This window comes from Rhineura floridana, chromosome 10, assembly GCF_030035675.1.
Source record: "Rhineura floridana isolate rRhiFlo1 chromosome 10, rRhiFlo1.hap2, whole genome shotgun sequence".
NCBI lineage: Eukaryota > Metazoa > Chordata > Lepidosauria > Squamata > Rhineuridae > Rhineura > Rhineura floridana.
The window spans coordinates 58,239,859-58,263,466 of NC_084489.1; the positions used below are offsets into that span (position 1 = coordinate 58,239,859).

Here is a 23,608-nt window from a genome sequence, read left to right on the forward strand (position 1 = left end):
GATATGTTCTGCATATAGATTAAACAAATAGGGTGATAAAATACACCCCTGTCTCACACCGTTTCCAATGGGGAACCAATCGGTTTCTCCATATTCTGTCCTTACAGTAGCCTCTTGTCCAGAGTACAGGTTGTGCCTCAGGACAATCAGATACTGTGTCATCCCTATTTCTTTTAAAGCATTCCATAGTTTTTCATGATCTACACAATCAAAGGCTTTGCTGTAATCTATAAAGCACAGGGTGATTTACTTCTAAAATTCCTTAGTCCATTCCATTATCCAATTTATGTATGCAGTATGATCTCTGGTACCTCTTCCCTTTCTAAATCCAGCTTGGACATCTGGCATTTCTCGCTCCATATATGGCAAGAGCCTTTGTTGTAGAATCTTGAGCGTTACTTTACTTGCATGGGATATTAAGGCAATAGTTCAATAATTACTGCATTCCCTGGGATCCCCTTTCTTTGGAATTGGGATGTATATGGAACACTTCCAGTCTGTGGGCCATTGTTTTATTTTCCATATTTCCTGACAAATATTTGTCAAAATTTGGACAGATTCAGTCTCAGTAACTTGTAGCAACTCTATTGGTATGCCACCTGTTCCTAGTTTTTTTGTTTCCTTTGTTTCTTCCAAGTATTTTAAGAGCGACTTTCACCTCACATTCTAAAATTTCTGGTTCTTCATCATACAGTTGCTCTGTGAATAAATCTGTCGTCCTTGCAGCTCTTTTATAGAGTTCTTCAATGTATTGCTTCCATCTTTTTGTTTCATCTCAGTTAGTCAGTGTGTTCCCCTGTTGATTATTCAACATGCCTACTCTTGGTTTAAATTTCCTTTTAATTTCTCTAATCTTTTGGAATAGGGCTCTCATTCTACCTTTTTTGTTCTTTTCTATTTCTGTACAATAAAGTTCTCTTTGTATGTATGTATTAGTCGCTGTATTGTTGCATTTAGGGTTCTGACTGTGTTTCTGTCTCCTTTTGCTTTTGCTTTTCTTCTCTTTAACCATTTTAAGAGTTTTGTCAGTAATCCATTGAGGTCTTGCTCTCATTTTAACTAGAGGCATTGTCTTTTTGCATTCTTCCTTGATAATATCTCTGACTTCACTCCATAGTTCTTCTGGTTCTCTATCAACTAAGTTTAAAGTCTAAAATCTGTTCCTTATTTGATCTTTATATTCTTCTGGGATGTTATTTAAATTGTATTTTGGCATTATGATTGCTTTGTTCTTCTTTAGCTTTACTCTGATTTTTGATATTAGCAGTTCAGGATCTGTACCGCAGTCTGCTCCTGGTCTTGTTTTCTCAGAAAGTATGGAACTTCTCCATCTTCTGCTACCAATTATATAGTCACTTTGATTCTTATATGGACCATTTGGTGATGTCCACATGTACAGTCATCTTTTCGGTTGCTCAAAAAATGTGTTTGCAGGAAACAAATTATTGGCTTCACAGAATAAGTCTTTCTCCTGCTTCATTTCTATTTCCTAAGCCCCATTTCCCCACAATTTCTAGTTCTTTTCTGTTTCCTACTTTTGCATTCCAGTCACATGTTTATCAGCACATCTTGTTTTGGTGTGTGATCACTTTCTTCCTGTACTTTTGCGTAAAATCTCTCCAATTCCTCTTCTTCTGTGTTTGCTGTTGGAGCATAGACTTGGATGATGGTTATGTTAATAGGTTTCCTGTTAAATCTCATTGATATAACTTGCTCAGACCTTGCATTATAACTCCTAATTGCTTTTGCTATATCATTTCTCACTATTGAAGCAACCCCGTTTCTTCTTAATTTCTCATTTCCTGTATAAAATATTTTGTAGTTGCCTGATTGAAAGAGTCTATTAAGAGGTGATATGTTAGCCATGTTCAAATGTTTGTTTCTATTGCTCCGGAGGATAGGACCTAAACCAGTGAGTTCAAATGGCAAAAAAGGAATTTTCGACTAGGCATCAAGAACTTGCCGCCCTTAGCTCCTCCTGGGAGAAAGGGTGGGATAAATAAATAAAAACTTTCTGATGATGTCAGCTGTTCAGCAGTGAATAGACTGGCCTCAGAAGGTGGTAGATACTCCTTCGTTACACATTTTTAAGCAGAGGTTGGATGGCCACCTATAGGGGATGGTGCAGCAATAGATTTCCTTCATTGGTCCGGGGGGGAGGGACGGTGAACTCAATGACCTTTTGGGATAACTTCCAATTATGATTTTAATCCCTTTTTTATTCTACCCTCCAGTTTTGATTTACTTTAGAAGAGGACAGTCACATCTGCCCTTTCACTCCCGAGCTAAGCCGTCTTTTCTAACATTGACTGTCATGCATTGTTGCGGAGTTCTGCATTAAGATATAAAAGCAGTTAGTGTTTTTCCGTATGTGGTGAGGTTTCATATGCACACACCATCTCAGCCATTCACTGGCTGCTGTGTGACACGGCCTCACTTGCTTCCCTAAAAATGGTCCTGCAGAAGAAATGAGCCTCTTGGGCACTTTGCCCTCTTGACTCTAGTTTATCTGTTGCATTCACAGGGGAAAAGGGAAACATTGAAAATCTGCTTTGAGGGCTTTTTACCAGTAACAAACCAGTGTTTATGGTATTATGCGCTAAAAGGCAGTCAGGAAGGGCTTCTGTTTAATCAATAACACACGTTCCAGTTAGCCTTATACTCTGGACATCATTAAACATGTATGTTGTTTCATAACTGATGATTTTAGCTGACTGGAGTTTATAACTAGATATCTTCAAGCCTTTGCATCTACCATCAGGTAGATCTGAATTGAGCTAAGCAGTCAGCTATGTTTAATGTTAATGTGGAAAATAAACCTAAAAATAAATGAGAGTTGGAGTTAATTATAAATAGTAGAAATTAAGGGTTTGCAAAAATGGACCTCATGCCTTTGAATGTGGTCTGACCGCATTGTTAGCCTTGGGTTTTAAATGTTGTAGCCTGTTCTGTACACTACCCAAAGTCAGCTTTACTAGTAAGATATTCTGATTAGCAAGCTAGCTAAATGTGGGCTGAATGGAACAACTATCAGGTGGATCCACAGTTGGCTCCAGAATCATACTCAAAGTGCTTATCAATGGTTCCTTCTCAAACTGGGTGGAAGTAACGAGTGGGGTACCACAGGGCTCGGTCCTGGGCCCAGTGCTCTTCAACATTCTTATTAATGACTTGGATGAGGAGGTACAGAGCATGCTTATCAAATTTGCGGATGATACTAAATTGGGGGGCACAGCTAATATTGTGGAAGACAGAAACAAAATTCAAAGGGACCTTGATAGGCTGGAGCATTGGGCTGGAAACAGCAGAATGAAATTCAACAGGGATAAATGCAAAGTTCTACACCTAGGAAAAAGAAACCAGTTATAAGATGGGGGATACTTGGCTCAGCAATACGATATGTGAGAAGGATCTTGGAATTGTCATTGATCACAAGCTGAATATGAGCCAGTAGTGTGATGTGGCTGCAAAAAAGTCACATGCTATATTAGGCTGCATTAACAGAAGTATAGTTTCCAAATCACGTGAACTATTAGTTCCCCTCTATTCAGCACTGGTTAGGCCTCATCTTGAGTACTGCATCCAGTTCTGGTCTCCACACTTCAAGAAGGATGCAGACAAACAGGAACAGGTTCAGAGGAGAGCAACAAGGATGATCAGGGGACTGGAAACCAAGCCCTATGAGAGACTAAAAGAACTGGGCACGTTTAGCCTGGAGAAGAGAAGACTGAGGGGAGATATGATAGCACTCTTGAAGTACATGAAAGGTTGCCAGACAGAGGAGAGCCGGGATCTCTTTTCGATCGTCCCAGAGCGCAGGACATGGAATAGTGGGCTCAAGTTGCAGGAAGCCAGATTTCGACTGAACATCAGCAAAAACGTCCTAACTATTAGAGCCATACAACAATGGAACCAATTACCTAGAGAGGTAGTGGGCTCTCTGACACTGGAGGCCTTCAAGAGGCAGCTGGACAGCCATCTGTCGGGAATGCTTTGATTTGGATTCCTGCATTGAGCAGGGGGTTGGACTTGATGGCCTTATAGGCCCCTTCCAACTCTACTATTCTATGAGTCTATGATCAGATATAAAACTTTCTATATTAAATATCAAATTTAAGGATACTGCATTTTGCTTAAACTAAGGAAATATGCCTTCAATGTTTACTTAATAATGTTAATTTGCAGTTAAGCAGGATCAATTAACAGATGCACTCTATTAAACTTTCAGACTAAACAAATCAGCCATAATGCCTCACCAGTGTTGAAACCCATACTGGCTTCCTTGTCTTCATGGGACCACTTTGCTCTTCCTCAGATCTTTTTGCTGCCATCCCATGCTAAGCTAAGCCAAGATTAGTTTAGTGTATCGTACTTAAGCTCTCTCCTCACTAATCAAGAGCTGTAGCCATGTGGTGAGAACCCATATATGGAATCATTAGTAACCAAATTACTAGAGTTACTTAGTATACTTTTTCATCTTGGATGAGGATTTACATCATTAAGTGGTAGAACTGGGGGAAGAAGACCTTGTAGGTTCACCTCTGGGATGGCTCAATATATAGCATTCTCCAAACTAGACAAAATATAGGCAGCCAGGCTAGTTCATTTTTTTTAATGGGAGCAGCATCATAATATGTTTTATTATGGTTTAATTTTGAAAATTACAAATAATGAATTAACTTTCTAGTTCTGCATAAGTTCTCATCATGCTTGATGTTAAACAAAAAAAGGAAAAAAGATGTCATTAGAAAGCACTGTAAATGTTAAGTGTTGTTTAACTCTATGGGCTTTTTCTGTTACTGGTATGTTGCTATTTGTTTCCCCTGGTTCTTCACTGTTGCTTCACTGTTTCTGCATGGTGCAACATAGCTCTTGTAAGAGGCATCCTGAATACCATTTCAGGCAGACATGGCCATAGCCTCCTGTGCTTACACAAGGAGCATGAAATGTATGCATTGACTAGGAATTTGCCAAGGAAATCTCTTGGTGTTGTATCTTGTTTTCTCATTGTCAAACATTTGGTCATACTTTTTTTTTTCCACCATAGGAAACCTTGTTTCTGTAATCTCTACATGTCTTCCAAGGTGTCGGGCTAATAGCATGAATGGCATCATGTATAGCTTGGCCCTAAGAGTCACCCAAGATGGTGAGGAAGAGATTGTGGGGTTAAAATATCATGGGATATTCCATTTATTCAGAGAAGGGTTGTTGATGCAAGTTAACAATCCTGAATTAACAATCTCTGAAACCCTAACAAAGTCTACATTGCTGACTGTTTGTCTAGCCCAAACTCAGAAGGATTTTTACATACAACAGAGATATTAAGGCTTCAGTCCTATACTTATTATGTGGGAATACGTTCCAAGGAACTCCGTGGGATGTACTTCCAACTAAACGTGTAGGATTGGCCTGTTTTATGATCGGTAGACAGAAAAGGAAGTAAGCAATGATCAACTTTTTTGGCTTGTGGCTTAAAAAGACAATGAAATTAACAGTTGATAGAGATTACAAAATCAGGGTGCAGTGCTGTTTGTTTAACAGGGAAGCCCTTTTTAGAACTCTGGAGTAAATTGCAATAATATTTTCCTTAAAAAGGATTATTAATTTTATGAGATGTTTCATTTCTAATGAAAGAAGATCCACCCTTGGTGTTAGGAAGCCCAATAGTAATCTGTCAGAAAGATTTATGCAAGCCCAACAAACCTGTATACAGACATTTATTTTCTATAAGGGCTTCCACAATTCAAATTTGTATCCATAGCTGGGTCATATCCTAAGAGCAACAGCATCTGTCTTGAAAGAGTTTCCTGTACAGCTTTCTCTTACTGAATGCTCTCTCTGTGAGTTCAAACTCCCCTTGATTATTCCTGCCTATTTTTTCTGAATTTTCTTCCTCCTTCTTAATGATAGCATGCCTAATACAGTGGTGTCTTTATTTTTTCCTTTGCTTTGGGGATGCAGGGTTTCTGATGGTCTGGCATCTCTTTCTGTATTTCCAATTTCTCTTTCCTATAGTTGTATTCCCACTTGGGCACTCCTGCTGTTACAAGGCAACTACTTAGGCCTTAATGAATCTTTAAGGGCTTGTGGTTTACTTGATTGTACAATAATAGTTCAGTGTGAGCCCCCATAGGGCTTTGAATTGAAGCAAACAAAACTGTAACTAAAGTTATGGAGAAAAGCCAGTATTTCACTCTCACAATTCCTGTTTCTTTCTATCAGCACTAAACTCTGGTTGTTTTCATGCTCCAGCAAATCAAAGATGATAAGATTGCTTATCCTTGTTCTCCTTCAGTTGTACAGTCAGCAAGTACTTTCAGTATCAGGACGGAGGTATAGACAGTAATTCTAAAAGGAATTTTCAGTCTATGTAGACTCACTTATTTTAGCAGCTATTTTGTTTTCTGGTATCAGTTTGTCCTTCAGTTTCTAAAGTACCCTAAAGCCTGACAAAATATTTTAAAACTTTGGGATTATAAAGCTGCAGATTTAGAGATGTGTGTGTGTGGGGAGTCCATATACATAGACTTAGTAATGCTTGAATTGCCTGCAGAAGAAATGCTAGTCATCAGCTTTTGTGACAGTCCTTCCATAAAACCATGGTTTTGCTTTGACAGTGATACAATGTTGGCCAAATCTTTTTAGTTATATGAAATAGATTGGATGACTCTTTCAAGAATATTTAATGTGTCTGTATATGGAAAGATAAGGTATACCAACAAATGTTGATTTCCTTTGAAAGAATACTGGTTAATTTTGTTTAGTCTGCTCTTTGTTGTGTGAAACAAAATTGGTATAAAGGTTTTTAACATCCTTTTGCGTATTTATTTTTGTAGAATACACCTTTTAAGAGATGTCTTCGCTGAAGGGTAAAGTCCAAACTGTGTTGGGCCTTATAGAGCCTAGCCAGCTTGGCTACACTATGACCCATGAGCACTTGACAATGAACTACAGCTGCTGTTACTTCCCACCTCCTTCAGGCCAGGAAGCACTATCTGAAACACCCATTGAGATGAAGAATTTGTTTTGGCTTAAGCAGAATCCTTATAGCCACAAAGAGAATCTTCTCCTGTGTCAAGAGATAAATGCTGTGAGGGAAGAGCTGTTGCATTACAAAGCTGCAGGTGGTGGGACCATAGTGGAAAATACAACCACTGGGATCAAGAGAGATGTGAAGGCCCTAAAACAGCTTGCAGAAGAAACGGGTGTCCATATTATTGCTGGAGCTGGTTTTTATGTGGATGCCACTCATTCTCCTGAAACACGAGCTATGTCTGTGGAGCAGGTGGGTCTCAAAATGTACTAAAAGCTGGTAACCTCTGACTAAAATATCTAAATTGGCTTTAAAAATGTAAATGTACTACCTTCAAGTCGATTCCGACTTATCGCAACCCTATGAACAGGGTTTTCATGAGGCTGAGAGGCAGTGACTGGCCCAAGGTCATCCAGTGAGCTTCATGGCTATGTGGGGATTCGAACCCTGGTCTCCCAGGTTGTAGTCCAACACCTTAACCACTACACCACACTGGCTCTCACATAATTAAAATGGGAAGCCTCAAATTGGGAATTAAGAGTTTGTGTGTGTAACACAGTGGTTCTCAAACGTTTTTGGTTCGCGGCGCACTGTAAAACACAAAAATTTTCTGGTGCACTTAGTGTACAAAATTAAAAATAATATATTTTAAACTATGAATAAAAATAACTTAAACTATAGAAAACTATTACTTACCCTATACAAATGGGTTTCTTCACATTTTTAAAATATATTTTCATAATATTTGAGGCACACCTAGCCACCTCTTAGGGCGCACCAGTGTGCCTGGGTGCACCATTTGAGAATCACTGGTGTAACGTTAGGTTAGATACAGAATAAGTTGCTCTTCCCATTCAACCCCAACTTTATGGAATAATAACCTACAAGTATAGGACAATTTAATTGTTGTGACTCCCCTCAACACAGTCTTAAATTTGGATTCATGTATTGCATGATCTATGTGTAGTTTTCATCTTTTTTTCATACATTGATGTCTTCCATACAGGAAATGATTTATGTTACAAATGGCTTTCTCATCACGAGTGAACTTGAAAAGTTCCCAGAACATTACATACATTTACATACCTCCCTCATATGGAAGGTGGTGGCAGTTAGAATATTTTTCTCTTAATTAACACAATTTAAATTTATTATCTTCATTGTTGCAATGCAGACATTACTGTTTAGCATTCTAGTGTCTCTGGGCCGTGATAATTATAAACCCAGCTGTGTCAAAATAGTTACATTGTGGAAAATGACAAATATAAAAATGCAGAAAGCACTAGTTTTTTTCTCTCATCGGGCATTTCTACTTTTACAGAATGTAAGATTTCAGTTTGAGATTTTGCATGCAATGTTGCAATTGTTGAACACTCCACTTTTACCAGTTTCTTCTTCTGATCAGTTAACACATTTAGTATTGCATTAAAAATGAAAACAAAGTCGAGAAAGCAGTGCCTTTACATTGGGTACCATAAAGCTTTAAGACCAGAACCCGAGACTTTGAAACTTTGAAACTTTGAGACTTTGAAAGAAAATGACAAAGTATTATTACTGGGATATTGTGAGCATTGATGATTCTGAACTCTCCTACCCAGAAAAGAACTTAAATCAAGAGTTTCACAAGGAGTTTGTATTATTGTAGGCACCATTTCCCTCCCTAAAAAGATCATGTGCTATTCATTCTAACTGCAGAAATGCAAAGTTAGTTCAATTTCTTAATTTGTAGTCTAGAAATCAGTGGCTGGAGTTTTTATATAGTGGCAAGATCAAAATACTAGCTTGAAGAGCGAGTACCTAAGAATCACATTTAAACTATTCTGCCCAAGAAGTGACTAGGAGGTATTTTATTATAACCGGACTTGTTGATCAGGTGAAAGTGCATATGAGAAGAAATCAGAATGTTCCATGATTATAAAAAAAGACAGATACATGGGGCCCCAATCGCTCAGGCACACAAATGCTGGATGAAAGAGTGAAGAAAAATGGACACCAGACTTATGCAATAGCCAGCTATGAAAACTGATTCAAGAATAGGTAACCTGTGGCCCTCCACATATTTGAAGTCAACTCCCATTAGCCTCACCTAGTGACAATTGGTCAGGGATGATGGGAATTATAGTCCAGCAACATTTGAAGGGCCACAGCTTCCCCATTTCTGCACTAATTAGTCAGAACTTCTGTCCTAGATCAGTCAGAGTAACAGGGAGATCTTCCTTTCATTTCAGTTCAGGAGAAATTTAAAGTAGCCTATGCCCATTGTGGCCAAGTATTAGAACATTCATTCTATGTGGAAATACCTGCAGCCAACTATTTTACATATAATCATATATCTAATTGAACTCCTAGTCAATTACAGGGAAGAAAAATGGCAACCAGATATCTTGGATGGTTGACTTCATTTATGGAAGTAGAAAATGTGGTAATAGTCTTCCGATTTCAAGAACACAACAAAAATAAGAGAAAATTGATGTAAAGCCGTCAGTCAGAAATCTTCTGAGAAAGGGCATTGTTCAAGTATAGTTTTTATATTATTATTATTATTATTATTATTATTATTATACTGCATTTTCCACAAATAATGTGCTCAAGTTTTACCTTGGGGTTATCCAAAAAGTTTATCATACTTCTAAAAATGTCATCACCTTTCATCCCATTTTAACAAAAAACACCATCTATTTCTCAGAACTGACCCATTCCATTCTCCCCTTGGATGCAAAACATATTGTATGGATGGTCCCTTTCTCTGAAAGAGCATGGTGCTCAGGACCTCTGCCTTTGATTGAAAAACAGAATATTTGTTGGACTGATGGGAGGAGAAAGGAGGAAAATTGTATTTTTGTCTCTTTCCCTAGATTATATTACTTCATGTACATTTTGGTGCTATGCAGCACAAAGAACTACACAAAAGTACTGAAACCTTTTCTCTCTCTCTCTAGCTGACAGAGGTTATAGTTAATGAAGTTCTAAATGGAGCTGATGAAACCAACATAAAATGTGGTGTAATAGGAGAAATTGGCTGCTCTTGGCCTCTGACAGAGGGTGAAAACAAAGTACTTCAGGCGACAGCACATGCCCAGTCACAGCTTGGCTGCCCTGTCATAATTCATCCTGGCAGGAATAGTGATTCACCTTTCCAGATCATTCGAATTTTGCAGGAAGCTGGGGCTGATGTCTCAAAAACCGTCATGTCTCACATGGACAGGTAAATGGGTTACTCTGGTATTAGATTTTTTTGTAAATGTTTCTGCTTCTAGTCAGTGGAATTCTAAGAAACCCACAGAAGATTGTGTCTAACCAGAATAAATCAATGTTCTGATATGTCATTATACTGAACATTGTCTCAGTTTTAGCAACTCCAGTACTAAACCTCTTGCAGCTTTAGGAGTACTATAATGCTTACATACTGCCAGATCAAATCTCCAGTCAAGTCAGTGAAAATCCTGAAATCACTCAAACTGGCTACAAATTTTAAATGTGGATAAGGTGGCATAATTGGTTTGTAGGTTATAGTGATCATTAGAATAAGAGTGTCTGCTTATGCTGCTTGGGCACCTAAATAAATCATCACATTTTCAAGTCTATTTTGCTTTTATCAAGACCCCTTTATATCTCTTCAGTGTTATAACTCCAATAGAACAACTTGCTGAGATACACCACTTACAACAGCGTTCAAACTTCGTGAAGCTGCATAAACAGTTGCTTTTTCCAAGCTGCAGCAAACTCGAATACTTATTTCTAACTAACCACCTTCACAATCATACACACCGTGACACTCTTCCCCTTCGGTCCTGTACTGTTCTTTCTCTCTGCCACTTCATTACCATTTATTTATTTTATTTATTAGATTTATATCCTGACCTGCTTGCAATAGGAGCTCAGGGCGGCATTTACATAATTGTGATCCCATTTCCCCCGATTCATTGTTCCATTGAGGCCACATCACACACGTTGGAGCTCACTTAACTGGACATAGACCCATCATTAATAAAACAATTGTTTTCATACATACCTATCCTTGCATCTGTCCCACATTGCCCTGAGGGTGCCTACTTCCTAGTTTGGGAAATGCAGTAGCACAGAGTTATGTACGCTGCTTCCAATTGACACAGATGTCTTTGTTTGTTCATGCTTAAATATGAGACTACTTAGGCTTTTTAAATTAACATATTCTTCTGTGGCAAATAGAACTTCATGTTAGGTGAGATGCTGCGTAAGTGGAAATATGCACAGGGCTGCACCATAAACCAATTTATGTGCATGCATGCTAGTTGAAGAGGCATAGAAGGACCATAACTTAGTGGTAGAGTACATGCTTTGCATGTAGAAGATCCCAGGTTCAAAGAAAAGACTGGGAAAGACTGCTATCTGAATTTTTGAAGAAGTGCTGCCTTTTTAGTGTAGCTAGAGGTTTTCAGGCTGTGATCACTTTGCTACACAATATATATATAGTTTTAATTAAATGCATGGTTTGATTGGATGCATTTTGCCAGCTAGCTGGTGTAAGTACTACACCAAGACCCTTAGCAATTTTCAAATGGTCAACAAACAAGAATTTGAGAACTGCTGGTGTGGACAGTACTGAGCTAGATGGACCAAGGGACTAATGCTGTGCAAGAGAGCTTCCTGTGTTCCTAATTGGTAGCTGGTCCCGTCTGCTACATAAAGACCCATCTGCCTACCATGCTAATTCCCCTCCACTGGGTGGCCATTTTTATCATGGAGTATATGTCTGTAGAGCAGATAGCTTAAATAACTCAAGGAAGAGAGCCAAGCTATCTGTTGCAGGAAAAGACTGGATCCTGTTCTCTCCCACTTTCTTCAAATTCTGTAGCAAAACCCCCAAACCCACACATCACTAAAAAGCTACATTGTATTAGTTGGATCCTCTCCTGCTACAACAGCAAGGTGTTGCTACCTCTGAAAATAAAAGCCATCAAACACCGATAGAGAGCAACGTCATGAACGTTTCATCCCTTCAGCTGAGAAATATGATCTGTATTGCCAAGCCATGCTTATATGATCAAGGCCACATTCAGACCATACATTTATTCCACTATTGTTCCACTTTAAACAGTCATGGCTTTCCGCAAATAATCATGGGAAGGGTAGTTTGTGCAGGATGCTGAGAGTTGTTAGGAGACTCCTGTTCTCCTCACAGAGCTACAATTGCCAGAGGGGTTACAGTCAGTCCCTTTGCCCAAAGAACTCTGGGAATTGTATCTTTTTGAGGGGAATAGGGGTCTCCTAACAACTTTCAGTACCCTTTACAAACGACACTTCCCAGGATTCTTTGGGGGAAGCCACAACTGTTTAAAGTGGAATAATAGAATAAATGTGTGATGTGAATTAGGCCCTTGTGTGGCTGATGATTAGTTGGCTGGTGACCAAGTATTGATTAGTAATACTGACTGCTGGAGTCTGGAAGCTGAGTGGACATATGACTATCATCACATTGTTGGGAGTGCTGTATAGCACTCTATGTAGAACTCATTTTCACTGAAGAAGTTCTACCCATATCATTATGAATGTTTCACTTCAGTGCAGTTGGACTCCCCTCAATGCATACATTATCCCCCCCCGTATTATACATGTATAATTTAAATCTGCCTTGCAGGAAAGTTCATGCATGTCCATGTCTAGTCATTTATGGGATACTGGAAACCGTTTTTTTTAAAAAAAAAAAAATGCAGTCTGTCTTGCATATTGCAAATGCTTTCTGGTCTGATTACCTAAAAGAAGTCCTTGATTGCTTCAGGTAACCATGCTGACAATTTATTAACATTCCTAATTTAAATAATTATCCAACTCTTTTTAATGTATATATGTCTATATTTAGAAGAGCATATTCCTATGAAAATGATTTTTAAAATACATTAATAAAAAATATTGCCACAATACCACAGTGTACATATACATCTTCATAGTGTTTTGGGCTGCTAGTGTGTAGAGCTGTATCAGACCTGTAAGTGAAAGCCAAACCTCTTGCACAGTACTTTGAAAGCCCATTGGATAAGTGTCTCTGATCCCATCTATGTAAATTGTGAAGATTATTTAAAAAATAAAGGTTTTTTAAAAATTATTAATTACAGTTGGCAGTAATGAGTCTCCTGCTGGTGACAGTTGTGTTTTAACAAGGGTTTTCACTCACTCATCCCATCTGTTCCTCCTTCTTAATACGGCTGTTAAGTCATAATATTGAATTTGTGACATCAGTCATTTCCATAGTAACAGACTGTGATGCAGTTGAACTAATCATTAATGACTCTGTGGCATTAAGGAGAAGGAGCACCTAGGTAGTGTGGGTGAGAACACTTATTTCAAATTAGGATTACACCAAATTTTCAACTATGCAGTATTTTGGGGAGGGGAGGAGAAAGGAATGTAAGTAGTTTCACAACGCTCCACCTCCTGCTTACCTTTTTTTTTTTTTTTTTTTTGGTGCTGTTAGATCTGTTTGCATATGCTTCTTTTTTCCAATCTGCAGTTTCCATACAACTTTTATTTTGAAAAGAGGGTTTTCATTCATACAAGCAGTGTGGTGACATCATATTATCATGCTTCCAAGCAGATTTAACTATATGGTGACACTGTGAAGCTAGATCAGTATAAGAGCTATGCTTCCTGCCCTCACTGTGGCTTAATGTTTTAAAGGAGAGGGGTATTATTATTATTATTATTACTATCTTTATTTATACCCTGCCCTTTTTCCAAACTGGAACTCAAGGCGGCTTCCAGATAAAAATAAGTACTGACTAGGAGCACCTTTGTCTTGTCTGGATTAAGCTTCAGCTTGTTCACCCTCATCCAGTCCACCACTGCTATCAGACACTGGTTTAGAACCGAGACAGTTTCCTTGGAATTAGGTGGAAAGGGTAGCACTTTATGGAGGGCAAAGGGCAAACCCTCCATGTTTCAGCTCTGTATTATTTCAAATATAAATATCCACATTGATGCCAAATGTACAGAGTATCAGAAATTAAAGTTTATGTTGAAAGTAAAATTTAAAAAGGTAATTGAAAGGTTTCAGTAATCAGAAAAACGTGAGGCAACATGTTCCTACCATATGTAGAAGTGCACATTCCATTATTCAAAGGGGAGCTTCCTTACATGGAGAAACACTTTTTTGACTTTTTGGTCTAGATGCATCCAAAGAATGCCAAGATATTTTTTCAGACAAAGAAAATAAGGAAAATGCAAATAAGCAATATCTACCCTCAGTGGCCTGGGGTAGCCTTAACACTGAGATTTTACATTAGTAAAAGCAACTGAGGTCTTTGTAGCCAGCCCATAAACCAGCTATTAATTGGTCAACAACTTTATGTTCACAAATAATGAAATAAAAGCATGATTTGAAATAATTTACTAAATATTTATAAATATAAAATTAATTGCATGGAGTTTATCCTAATTAAATATAATTGCCTTGTTTCATATATTTGTTAGGAGGTTTATATTTGTTTTATAGAAATATTTATTGCTTTTACCACCTAAGGCTAAGATAAACCACAACTGGAAAACTGGGGTATTGTATATGTTCTCTTTATTGCACTTTTAAAATATTGACTGTCGTTAGTAATGCAGGCTGTCTGAATTTACTAGCAGCCTTGTATCTGGCATTGCTAAGGAATTCTAAGAAACCAAAAAATTAGTGCAATTTTGAAAGGTCTGCAGTCTGCCATCTTGATTCAAAACAGAGCCCAGTTGTATCAAAACATAGATGGAAACCTGCTCCTTCATCTCAGGAACCATCATGCAAAATTTGATAAAGATATTTTAAGAGGTGTCCAAATGCATAGCAAACAAACAAGTTTACAGAATATGTAGCAGATGTCCTGGCTTACTCTTATTCTTTAATGAAATATTATTAAATTTGTTTTTAGTTTGCTATTTTTACTTTTAAAAAATAGATTCTGCATATTGGTTGAGGGACCTGTGCATATATTGTACATTTTTATGTTTATATGCATTGACTTAGACTTCCACAAAGATAGCCTAGCTCTTCCAATACTTCACAGTGTAGAAAAAAGTTAGTAGTTTGATGTAGGGCACTATCTGAGGGGAATGAGGACGGTGATTATAAGGTTGTAACTTGAGTGTTTCAAGGTTTGGTGACAAGTTAAACTATGTTGTAGTTAAGCTTGAAACCACTTGGTTTTGTATATGGATGCTAATAAAAAGGTTGGTCTCTTTTTAGCAGCTCATTATCCTGGTGTTGCCAGGAGTGAAAATACTCTGAACAGACACAAAATAAAGATATGAGAGAGAAGTTCAGGACATTATTTTTATTATAAGAAGTGTTTACAAGTTCTTTGCTCATTGACTTTACCCATAAATGTTGCTGAAGAGTTGAAAATAATAAAGCAAGAAATCAAACTATGATGACCAGCCAGTCTATTGATAACCATATGTGCAGAAAATAGCAATATTTATAAACACATCTGGGCCACAATCTCTATAGGTCTTTAATTCAGGCTACAATCTTATGCACACTTACCTGGGAGTAAACTGCATTAAATTCAGTGGGACTTACTTCTGAGTAATATTGGCTGATACTGTGAAGCTGACATCTGAGGAATGAATCCATTATGAAGCAGTAATTCGCTATGTTTGAAGGCTATTATCAAATGAGATTAAATGTTCCAAGTCAGCTATGAGACAAAATTGCAGTAGGCAAGTTTACAGTGAATACTGTGGTTTGTGCAGGACTATATTTGATGAGAAGAAACTGCTGGAGTTTGCTCAGCTTGGATGCTACTTAGAATATGACCTCTTTGGAACAGAATTCATTTTCTACCAAATGAATCCTGATATTGATATGCCAAGTGACAATGAAAGAACTTTAAGGTATGTATTGCAATGCAAACAAATGTATAGACCCTGAAACGTTTGCTTGAGATAGTGATGTTGGTGTCCAGATACTGAAAGTATGACAAAATGAGCTTACCTGTCACTTGCATCATCATGGCATTTCAACGTCTGCTTTCTGTGAATAATATTCTACTTAGTTGTACATCACAAAGGTCCAGGGCAGACATAACACTTTTAGTCACTAAACATGGTTAAGAGATAGGAAGTGGGAAGACCTTCCTCATTACTTTTGCATGAAAATGTATCCTTCCTGTTCCTGTTCTTCATCATAGGCTAAAACAGATGTTATGGCAGCACAACCTCTATACTGTATGTATTATGTCAATGTCCCATATTGTGGTAGGAGCATTTAAAATGCCATTCTGACAGAAATGGGGTATTATTTATTTATTGAATTTATTAGTCGCCCATCTGGCTGGTTATCCAGCCACTCTGGGTGACGTACAAAATAGACATACAAATACATTAGACATTAAAAATCTGAAAACAATGATAATAAAGTCTAGCCCACCCCAAAAGCCTGCCTGAAGAGCCAGGTCTTCAAGGCCCGGCAGAAGCTCATCATAGAAGGGGCATGGCGGAGATCATTTGGGAGGGAGTTCCACAGGGTGGGGGCCACAATTGAAAAAGCCCTCTCCCTAGTCTTCACCAGTATGGCTGTTTTGACTGATGGGATGGAGAGAAGGTCTTTTAAGACTGATCTTGTTGGGCAGCATAGCTGATGATGCTGGAGGCGCTCCTTCAGATAGACTGGGCCAAATCCGTGTAGGGATTTAAAGGTCAAAACAACACCTTGAATTGGGCCCGGCAAGCAACTGGTAATCAGTGCAACTCTTTTAGCACTGGAGTGATGTGATCTTGCCGGCAGCTGCCTTTAATCAGGCACGCCGCCGCATTCTGTACCAGTTGCAGCTTTTGGACAGTTTTCAAGGGTAGCCCCACGTAGAGCGCATTACAGTAGTCTAGGCAAGAGGAGACCAGGGCATGTACCACTGTGATCAGAAGTCCAACCCCAACTGGAGAAAACTGTTGGGGAGAAAGCATGTGTAGAAGGAGGGTTTAGTCCTTTCTGCTCACTCATGCTATGCTTCAGAAGATGGTTCCTTTATACCCCATTTTATAGGAAATGGGCACAGTCAACATTGTAACAGGGTTGTGACTCTCTAACTTCCACTCTGGCTACATGGTTAAGTGTTAATGCTAACCAAGTTCTTCCTTAAGTATAGTTTGCAAATCAGCTTCAGAACCTGCTTGTGATGGAAACTCTAGTGAGCTTTGTCAGTTAGTGTTAGCACGGCCATAATCCTTAACCCTAGTTAAGGCTATTGGTGGAAGAGCAGGGAAAATCAGTGCACGAGGTGAGGAAATGTGCAGTCCTGCAGCCCCCTCCTAATCTGCTAACCAGGGTTAGAGATTGGGAGTAGTACATGTGCACTAGTCTTTATTAGTGTAGAAAGGCTATGCCTTTCCCCTACTCTATCTAGCTAGCTGTCTAGCTAGCTATCTACATACATTTCAACAAAAGAAACACTGGCACTCCAGTTGTTGACCCACACCACCTGTTATAAGCCTCCTCCTTAGCTCTTATGTATGTGGGGTTACTTTCAAACAGGGGTAGCTTGATCACATGATTGTTCATCATAGAGTAACACCATCTTGCTTAAATCCTGCTGCTGTTCTCATTAGAAATTAAAATAGGTACAAGTGAAGGTGTGAACTGTGTTTCAACTTCTCTCAGTCAGCCTGCCCTGTATTGAGTTAAATTAACACATAGTGTTCCTAAAACCTCTGCTGCTTGGCTGATCTGGGGCCAATTTTGTGACGAATGAAAGTGTTTCTTGGATGGATATGATTGAAACTTATGCTGGTAGAAAGACTATTATCAGAAATGCTTTTGGTATTGATTGTGGCAACAATTCACAATGCAGTACTCCTTTTTCCTAGTCACTAGTCACAACAATTCCTTCATAATTCCTTCCTGAAACTGGCATTGAACAAAAGTGGCAGTAGGTTTTTATAGGGAGACAAGATTGCCTTTCTCCCAGAACGATTTGTGCTTTTTTGCTAGAGATGCCATTAAACTGCATTTTGTGCATTAAATTTATTGTTGCTGAATATGCTAGGAAAACTGGCAGGTTACTATTAATTCATAGGCTGCTCATGTTTGACTTGTATTCATAATAGTCATACAAATCAAGCTGACCTCTGTGTCTGGTTGTATAAACACTGGAGAGGGAAAGTATTTTTCAGTCTTACTTTATGTTCAGTTCTACTAACGCTGAATAAAATATTTGTAAATATCCAAATGTGCATGCACATCTTTAAATATGTTCCTTGAGTCAGCACAAGATTGTACAGACGCTTTTTAAATCTGGTACTATCTTTATTGAGAATTCAAGAATATAGTTTGTTACGGTGAGTTTTGAGAGAAATTATATGGAGAGAAGCTTGTTTTCCTTTAAGATCATGGTTCCTCGTTTATTACGCTCCTGTAATACTACATTCATTTTAATATTTTAATGCTTATTAGCTCAAATGTTGTTACAGTGATCACAGAAAACTCAACTTCACTGATAATAGTATGCAACATAGGCAGTTCTAAATCTTGCGACCAAATAATCTGAATTCATCCCACCATGATTATGATGTTCATACTAAGAAGGAGCTGAGTATTCTAAACCACTCAGGTTCAACTGTAGAATTCTGTCCACTGGACTGTGCTGGCTCTCCAGTATTTCTGAATTAGGCATGTTTTGCTGGTAGGACACTCAAACTAGAGTGGTAATGGAAGACCCAAGTCTGACATCTCATACACATAATTTCAGGAAACAAAATTTCCCATGTGACTAAGCCCTTGGCTGACTATGTATTTTGTTAGACATTATCTCTTCATCTGTGTTTCGTCAGTAGTTTGTGTAGTCAGTTGGATATCTAAGACAGGAGGCTTTTGGATTAACTATTTATATGCCAGATTTCATGCATTGAGTGGTGCAGAGTTTTGTTTGCTAGTATCTTTCAAATGAAATTGCCAAACCTCAAACTTCATTCTCAAGCATTGTAGGACCAGGTTAGGGGGAGGAGGTAGATGTGGCTTTCTGGGTTAGATTGTGTTTCATCTTGAATTTTCCTAGCCATTAGACCCCTCCCCATTCAACTGCCAGCACTCAAATACATATAGCTTCTGTTTGTGGTATTTCCCAGCAAAACAGACTTTTCACTTCCTCACAGAAACTGCATTATTTTAAAACATTCTGTAATTTGGAGACATGCTTATAAACATTCCATTATGTCACAGCACCTCAGCCAATAGCTGGCACCTAGGCAGGAAATAACCAAGGTGTTGGAGGATTATTATTTTTGGCCTGTTCATATGCATAGCAGCTGCATTTGCATAGCATGCCAAACCATAATTTAACACAATGAGCAGGAACAAGCTACAGGAAACCTCAGGATTTTGCACCCCCTCCTCCTCCCACATAGCCAAGATGAGGAGTTCAGAAGCTGTTACTTTCTCTTTTGATTGACTACAGCTTGTTGTGTCATTTGAACCCAGACCTTAAGTATGGCAAGTTTCAGACAAGTGAACTTTCACTAACAGTGGGTTGAAGATTGCTTATTTGAAACTAACCATAGTTAACCATAGTTGTTGGTCCAGATGATAAACTGCATTTAAGCAAAATCAGAAGTGAAAACTTCTGAATCGCTCATCCTCAAACAGACAGGTGGAGGTGAGAAGGGATGGGTTAGCAGCCAATCTATATTTCTTTTGAAATGTTGCAGAATACATCATTTAATTAAAATACAGTTTAAATCTGTACCCAATAATTATTTCTCCATTACTACCTGATTAATATGAATTATACATTGATAGATATGTATTGTCTGTATTTTGCAGGGTTCGGATGTTGATTGATGAAGGCTATGAAGACAAAGTTGTGATTGCTCATGACATACACACAAAAAATAGATTGAAAAAATACGGGGGTCATGGATATGCTCATATACTTGAAAACATAGTACCAAAAATGTTAGTTAGAGGCATATCTCAAAATAAGATTGATAAGTTATTGGTAGAAAATCCCAAACAATGGTTGACTTTTAAATAGGGACTTTTAAGTATTTGTGTGACTAGATTTCTTCTGTGAAACTGGTAAATTGAAACCTAAATTCTTTGGAAAAAAACTGCAGTATTAGTAAGGCTCCTGCAAATCTGGCATCTAGAGTAGAATAAGGACATCATATACCTACTGTCTATGCCCATCCCTCTCCATAGTTTCTGATCCAGTGGGTGGGGGCAGTTTTTAAACCACAGCTTTGCTAAAGGGTCATTTTATCTGCATAAGTATTTGCTTGGCAAGTATGGTAGATTCATATCACTCTGTTCCACATACTATTTTTCCTAAAATCACCATTGCCTGCTTTAAATACTCCCAACAGCCTTGAACAGCCTGATGCTGTGCAAGGGCCAAGACTGATGTAGTAATTATGATGGCTTCTGCTGCCTTGTTCTGGAGTTAAGCCCCAGAACTGTTGCTAGACACTTACTCTTAATCCTAGCCGGGATCCCGTAACCCTCATCTGCGTGCCTAAGCCCTTTAATGCATACACAGGAATTTCCCCTTTTTTTCTTTCAGCTTCACTCCTGTGATGACACTGGAAAGCATGGATGGGAACCTTTGACCTTCCAGATGTTGTGGGACTACCACTCCCATCATTCCTGACCATTGGCTATGCTGGCTGGGGTTGATGGGAGTTGTGTTCCAATAATATATGCAGGGCTACAGGTTTCCCATCCCTGTTCTAGTGTCACTGATATTAATGAGGGTCTGCTGAAGAAAAGGAAGGAATCATGAGTGCAAAGAGAAACGTGAGAATATTTGGTCAACTTTTCTTGAAACATATGCATCATGGTCAGTAGCCCAGTATATTTGTATTTCTAATTTATATGATCAAAACACCTTACCCATGCCTCCTTCCCTATTTTGATTTTTCCTTTTTATATTTTGTTGGAATTTTACTATTGTGTTTAAAAAATTAGTTAAAGATATGATTAGGGCTATAAGTAAAAATTGAGGTAGCATTTTCTAAAAAAATCTGGGTGTTTTGAAGATGTATCAGCTGCACTGCTTGAAGAATTTCCCATGCATGCATATTTATTTCCAAATAAAATGACTGCCGTCTCAGAATTCCACAGCCCTATCCATGTTAACTCAGATGTAAGCCCCACTTAATTCAATGGAGCTTATTCCCAAATAGGTGTGTGCAGGGGTGCAGACTGCTTCCCTCTGAAATGATTTTTATCCTACTATTGATGCTTCCATTAATTATCCACTAATTATTATTTAATTATTGTTGTTTACAAAACCATGCTTAAATGATATGTGCATAAAATTGAAGATAACAATTGAAGCTTAAAAATACTACATTGGTGAGTTACAAACTGAAAATATTTTTAAATAGCATTTTAAGGGATGGAATGGAAAATAGTATCTACGTGAATAAAATCATTTGAAAGCCTCTAATGCACACTAGCCTCAAGTGAAAACACTAGTGAGTACTTAAATCTCACTGAAAATCAGTTGCTGAAACCTCATAGAATGAGGTGTCCTTACTTAGATTTAAACATGCTTACCTCTGTGTCAAATATTGGTCAGTGTGCTTAAGTGAAACAAAATCTTGTTTATTGTATTATGGGATAACAATGGAGCTAAATTTCACTCTTATGCTTTTAGAAATGTTTGTCACAAATTATTGTGAAGAGATAATACCAAAAATCTAAATATGTAATAACAATTTAATGAGCTAATGTACCCAAGCCTATAATTTACAAATCAGTTTGTCAAGATGTGGTTTAAAAGAGAAAAGTTTGCTTTTTCATTGTTTCTGTCATTCTAACCAGAGAGACATGCTGATTTAGCTAAAGAAAGTGTTACCTGTTTTAAAATGTGAGTCTAACATCCTGTGGCAATAAATTACCAGTGTTTCATATTGGTTATGCATATCTAATTATAGGCCACAATTAAGTGAATTGCATATACAAGGGATTGCACATATAACTGGGGGACATTTTTCTCATTTCCCCCCCAAAATTGTATTGCATCCCAAGCTGCTGAAACGTCTGCTTTTCCAGGATTAAAAAAAAAGTAGCCCCTTTGCATAGGTGAATTTGCTCTGTCTGCTTCTCTGGCACATGACTCCTCATGCTATATGACACCAGAGAAAATCTTCAGTTTTGCTGTCAATCAATGTACACCAAGTATCTTCTCCATCAAAGCAATTGTGAAATTAGTAGATTAAGTCAGATGTACTTTTGTGAAATAAAAAATATTAAGTTTCGCATATGCTTACATTAAAATGAAAAGTAATTACAGCATCAATTCATATATTGCAACAATCATTAAGAGAATTTAACCAGAATAATCTAATCTAATGAAAAGCACTCATATTTTGAAAGACGCTGACATGCCATCAGAGACATATTATACTATAAAAATGACATGGTAGAATCATTAATTTGAATGTCTTCAAAAAAGATAAAACAATAGAAATAATGACATAATTAAAAAGTTCCTTTTGGAGCGTAGATCTTCTACCTTCTTAATATCTGATTGACAAACATTTTGAAAATAAAGAGACTGCATTATGAAAAAGGAATGATATTTTGGGTACTTGAACATACAGTAAACTGAACTTTCAAATAGAAGTTGATCATATGTGTTTCTGTTAAACAGAGAAACTAGGTGCATGGGCTATTACTATTCTTTCTCTTTATAAACAAAACATTTAAATAAGTTTAAATAAGCAGATTCTATGTTTGTAACATGTTGATCCTAAACACATTTTACCTGGAGGTGACTCCCATTGGTTTCGGTGAAATCACTTTCATATGAATGCATTTAAGAGTGGATGCAACAAACTTTAGGAAAGCACTTCGAAGATGGACTTGCACAGTCCAAGTAAGAACCCCTTAAAATTTCTACAATACATTTAGTGATTTTTTAAAAAAAGTTCAGAACACCTTATGGATCTTGAAGCATTAATTGTGTCAAATGGATTTTCATGAAAATATAACTGAGAAGTCTCTTGACCCTCTTGATATAAGAATAGGTTTAAAGTAAACATGGTTTTTTCACATTTGAGAATTTCTCCCTTTGCTTAATTCCTTACCTTTTAATAATATACATATATTAAACTGTATTATTTATTCCACAGTCTGACACTATGTGAAAGCTTTACATTTGACTAATGGGTGATGCAAACCACATCCTAAAGTTTAGCATCCTTATGGTGCAATCCTACATGCCTACTTAGAAGTAAGCCCTGTGGAGTAGGGTAAATGGACATAGGATTGTAGCTTAATGTAATGACTATAGTGAAGCTTTTCAGTATATAAAATCTTAAAACATTTTTATTTAACAAAATAGAAACTAACTAGATTTTTCTGTCCAAGATTATTAGTTGCTTCAGCACACTAATTGCAGCCTGACTTTAAACAACCCATTAAGAACAGGTGTTTTAAATTACCTAGATATTAACTTCCTTATTTGTAGGGAAGAGTTTCAGTAGGAAAACTCGAGTAATTAGTAGTATTGGCTCCTTCACTGTTGGTGTTGGGAGGGGATCAGGCTTTTATGCCCGCCTAGTTATTTTGGGCTGCTGTGAGCTGTTTTCTGTTTGCTTGTATTTTATTGTTTTTTACTGTAC

General features: G+C 37.7%; 1 protein-coding gene across 1 annotated transcript in view; it reads left to right on the plus strand.

Annotated features, from left to right (window-relative positions):
- PTER (phosphotriesterase related) overlaps positions 1–21,890 on the plus strand; it is a 40,043-nt gene extending 18,153 nt beyond the window's left edge. Inside the window, exons 2-5 of the mRNA XM_061587073.1 lie at positions 6,837–7,285; positions 9,973–10,238; positions 15,740–15,880; positions 19,800–21,890. Coding sequence (XP_061443057.1) covers positions 6,854–7,285; positions 9,973–10,238; positions 15,740–15,880; positions 19,800–20,010 — 1,050 coding nt within the window. The 5' untranslated portion in view covers positions 6,837–6,853 and the 3' untranslated portion in view covers positions 20,011–21,890. The remainder of the gene's footprint in view (positions 1–6,836; positions 7,286–9,972; positions 10,239–15,739; positions 15,881–19,799) is intronic.
- The last annotated feature ends 1,718 nt before the right edge of the window (positions 21,891–23,608 follow it).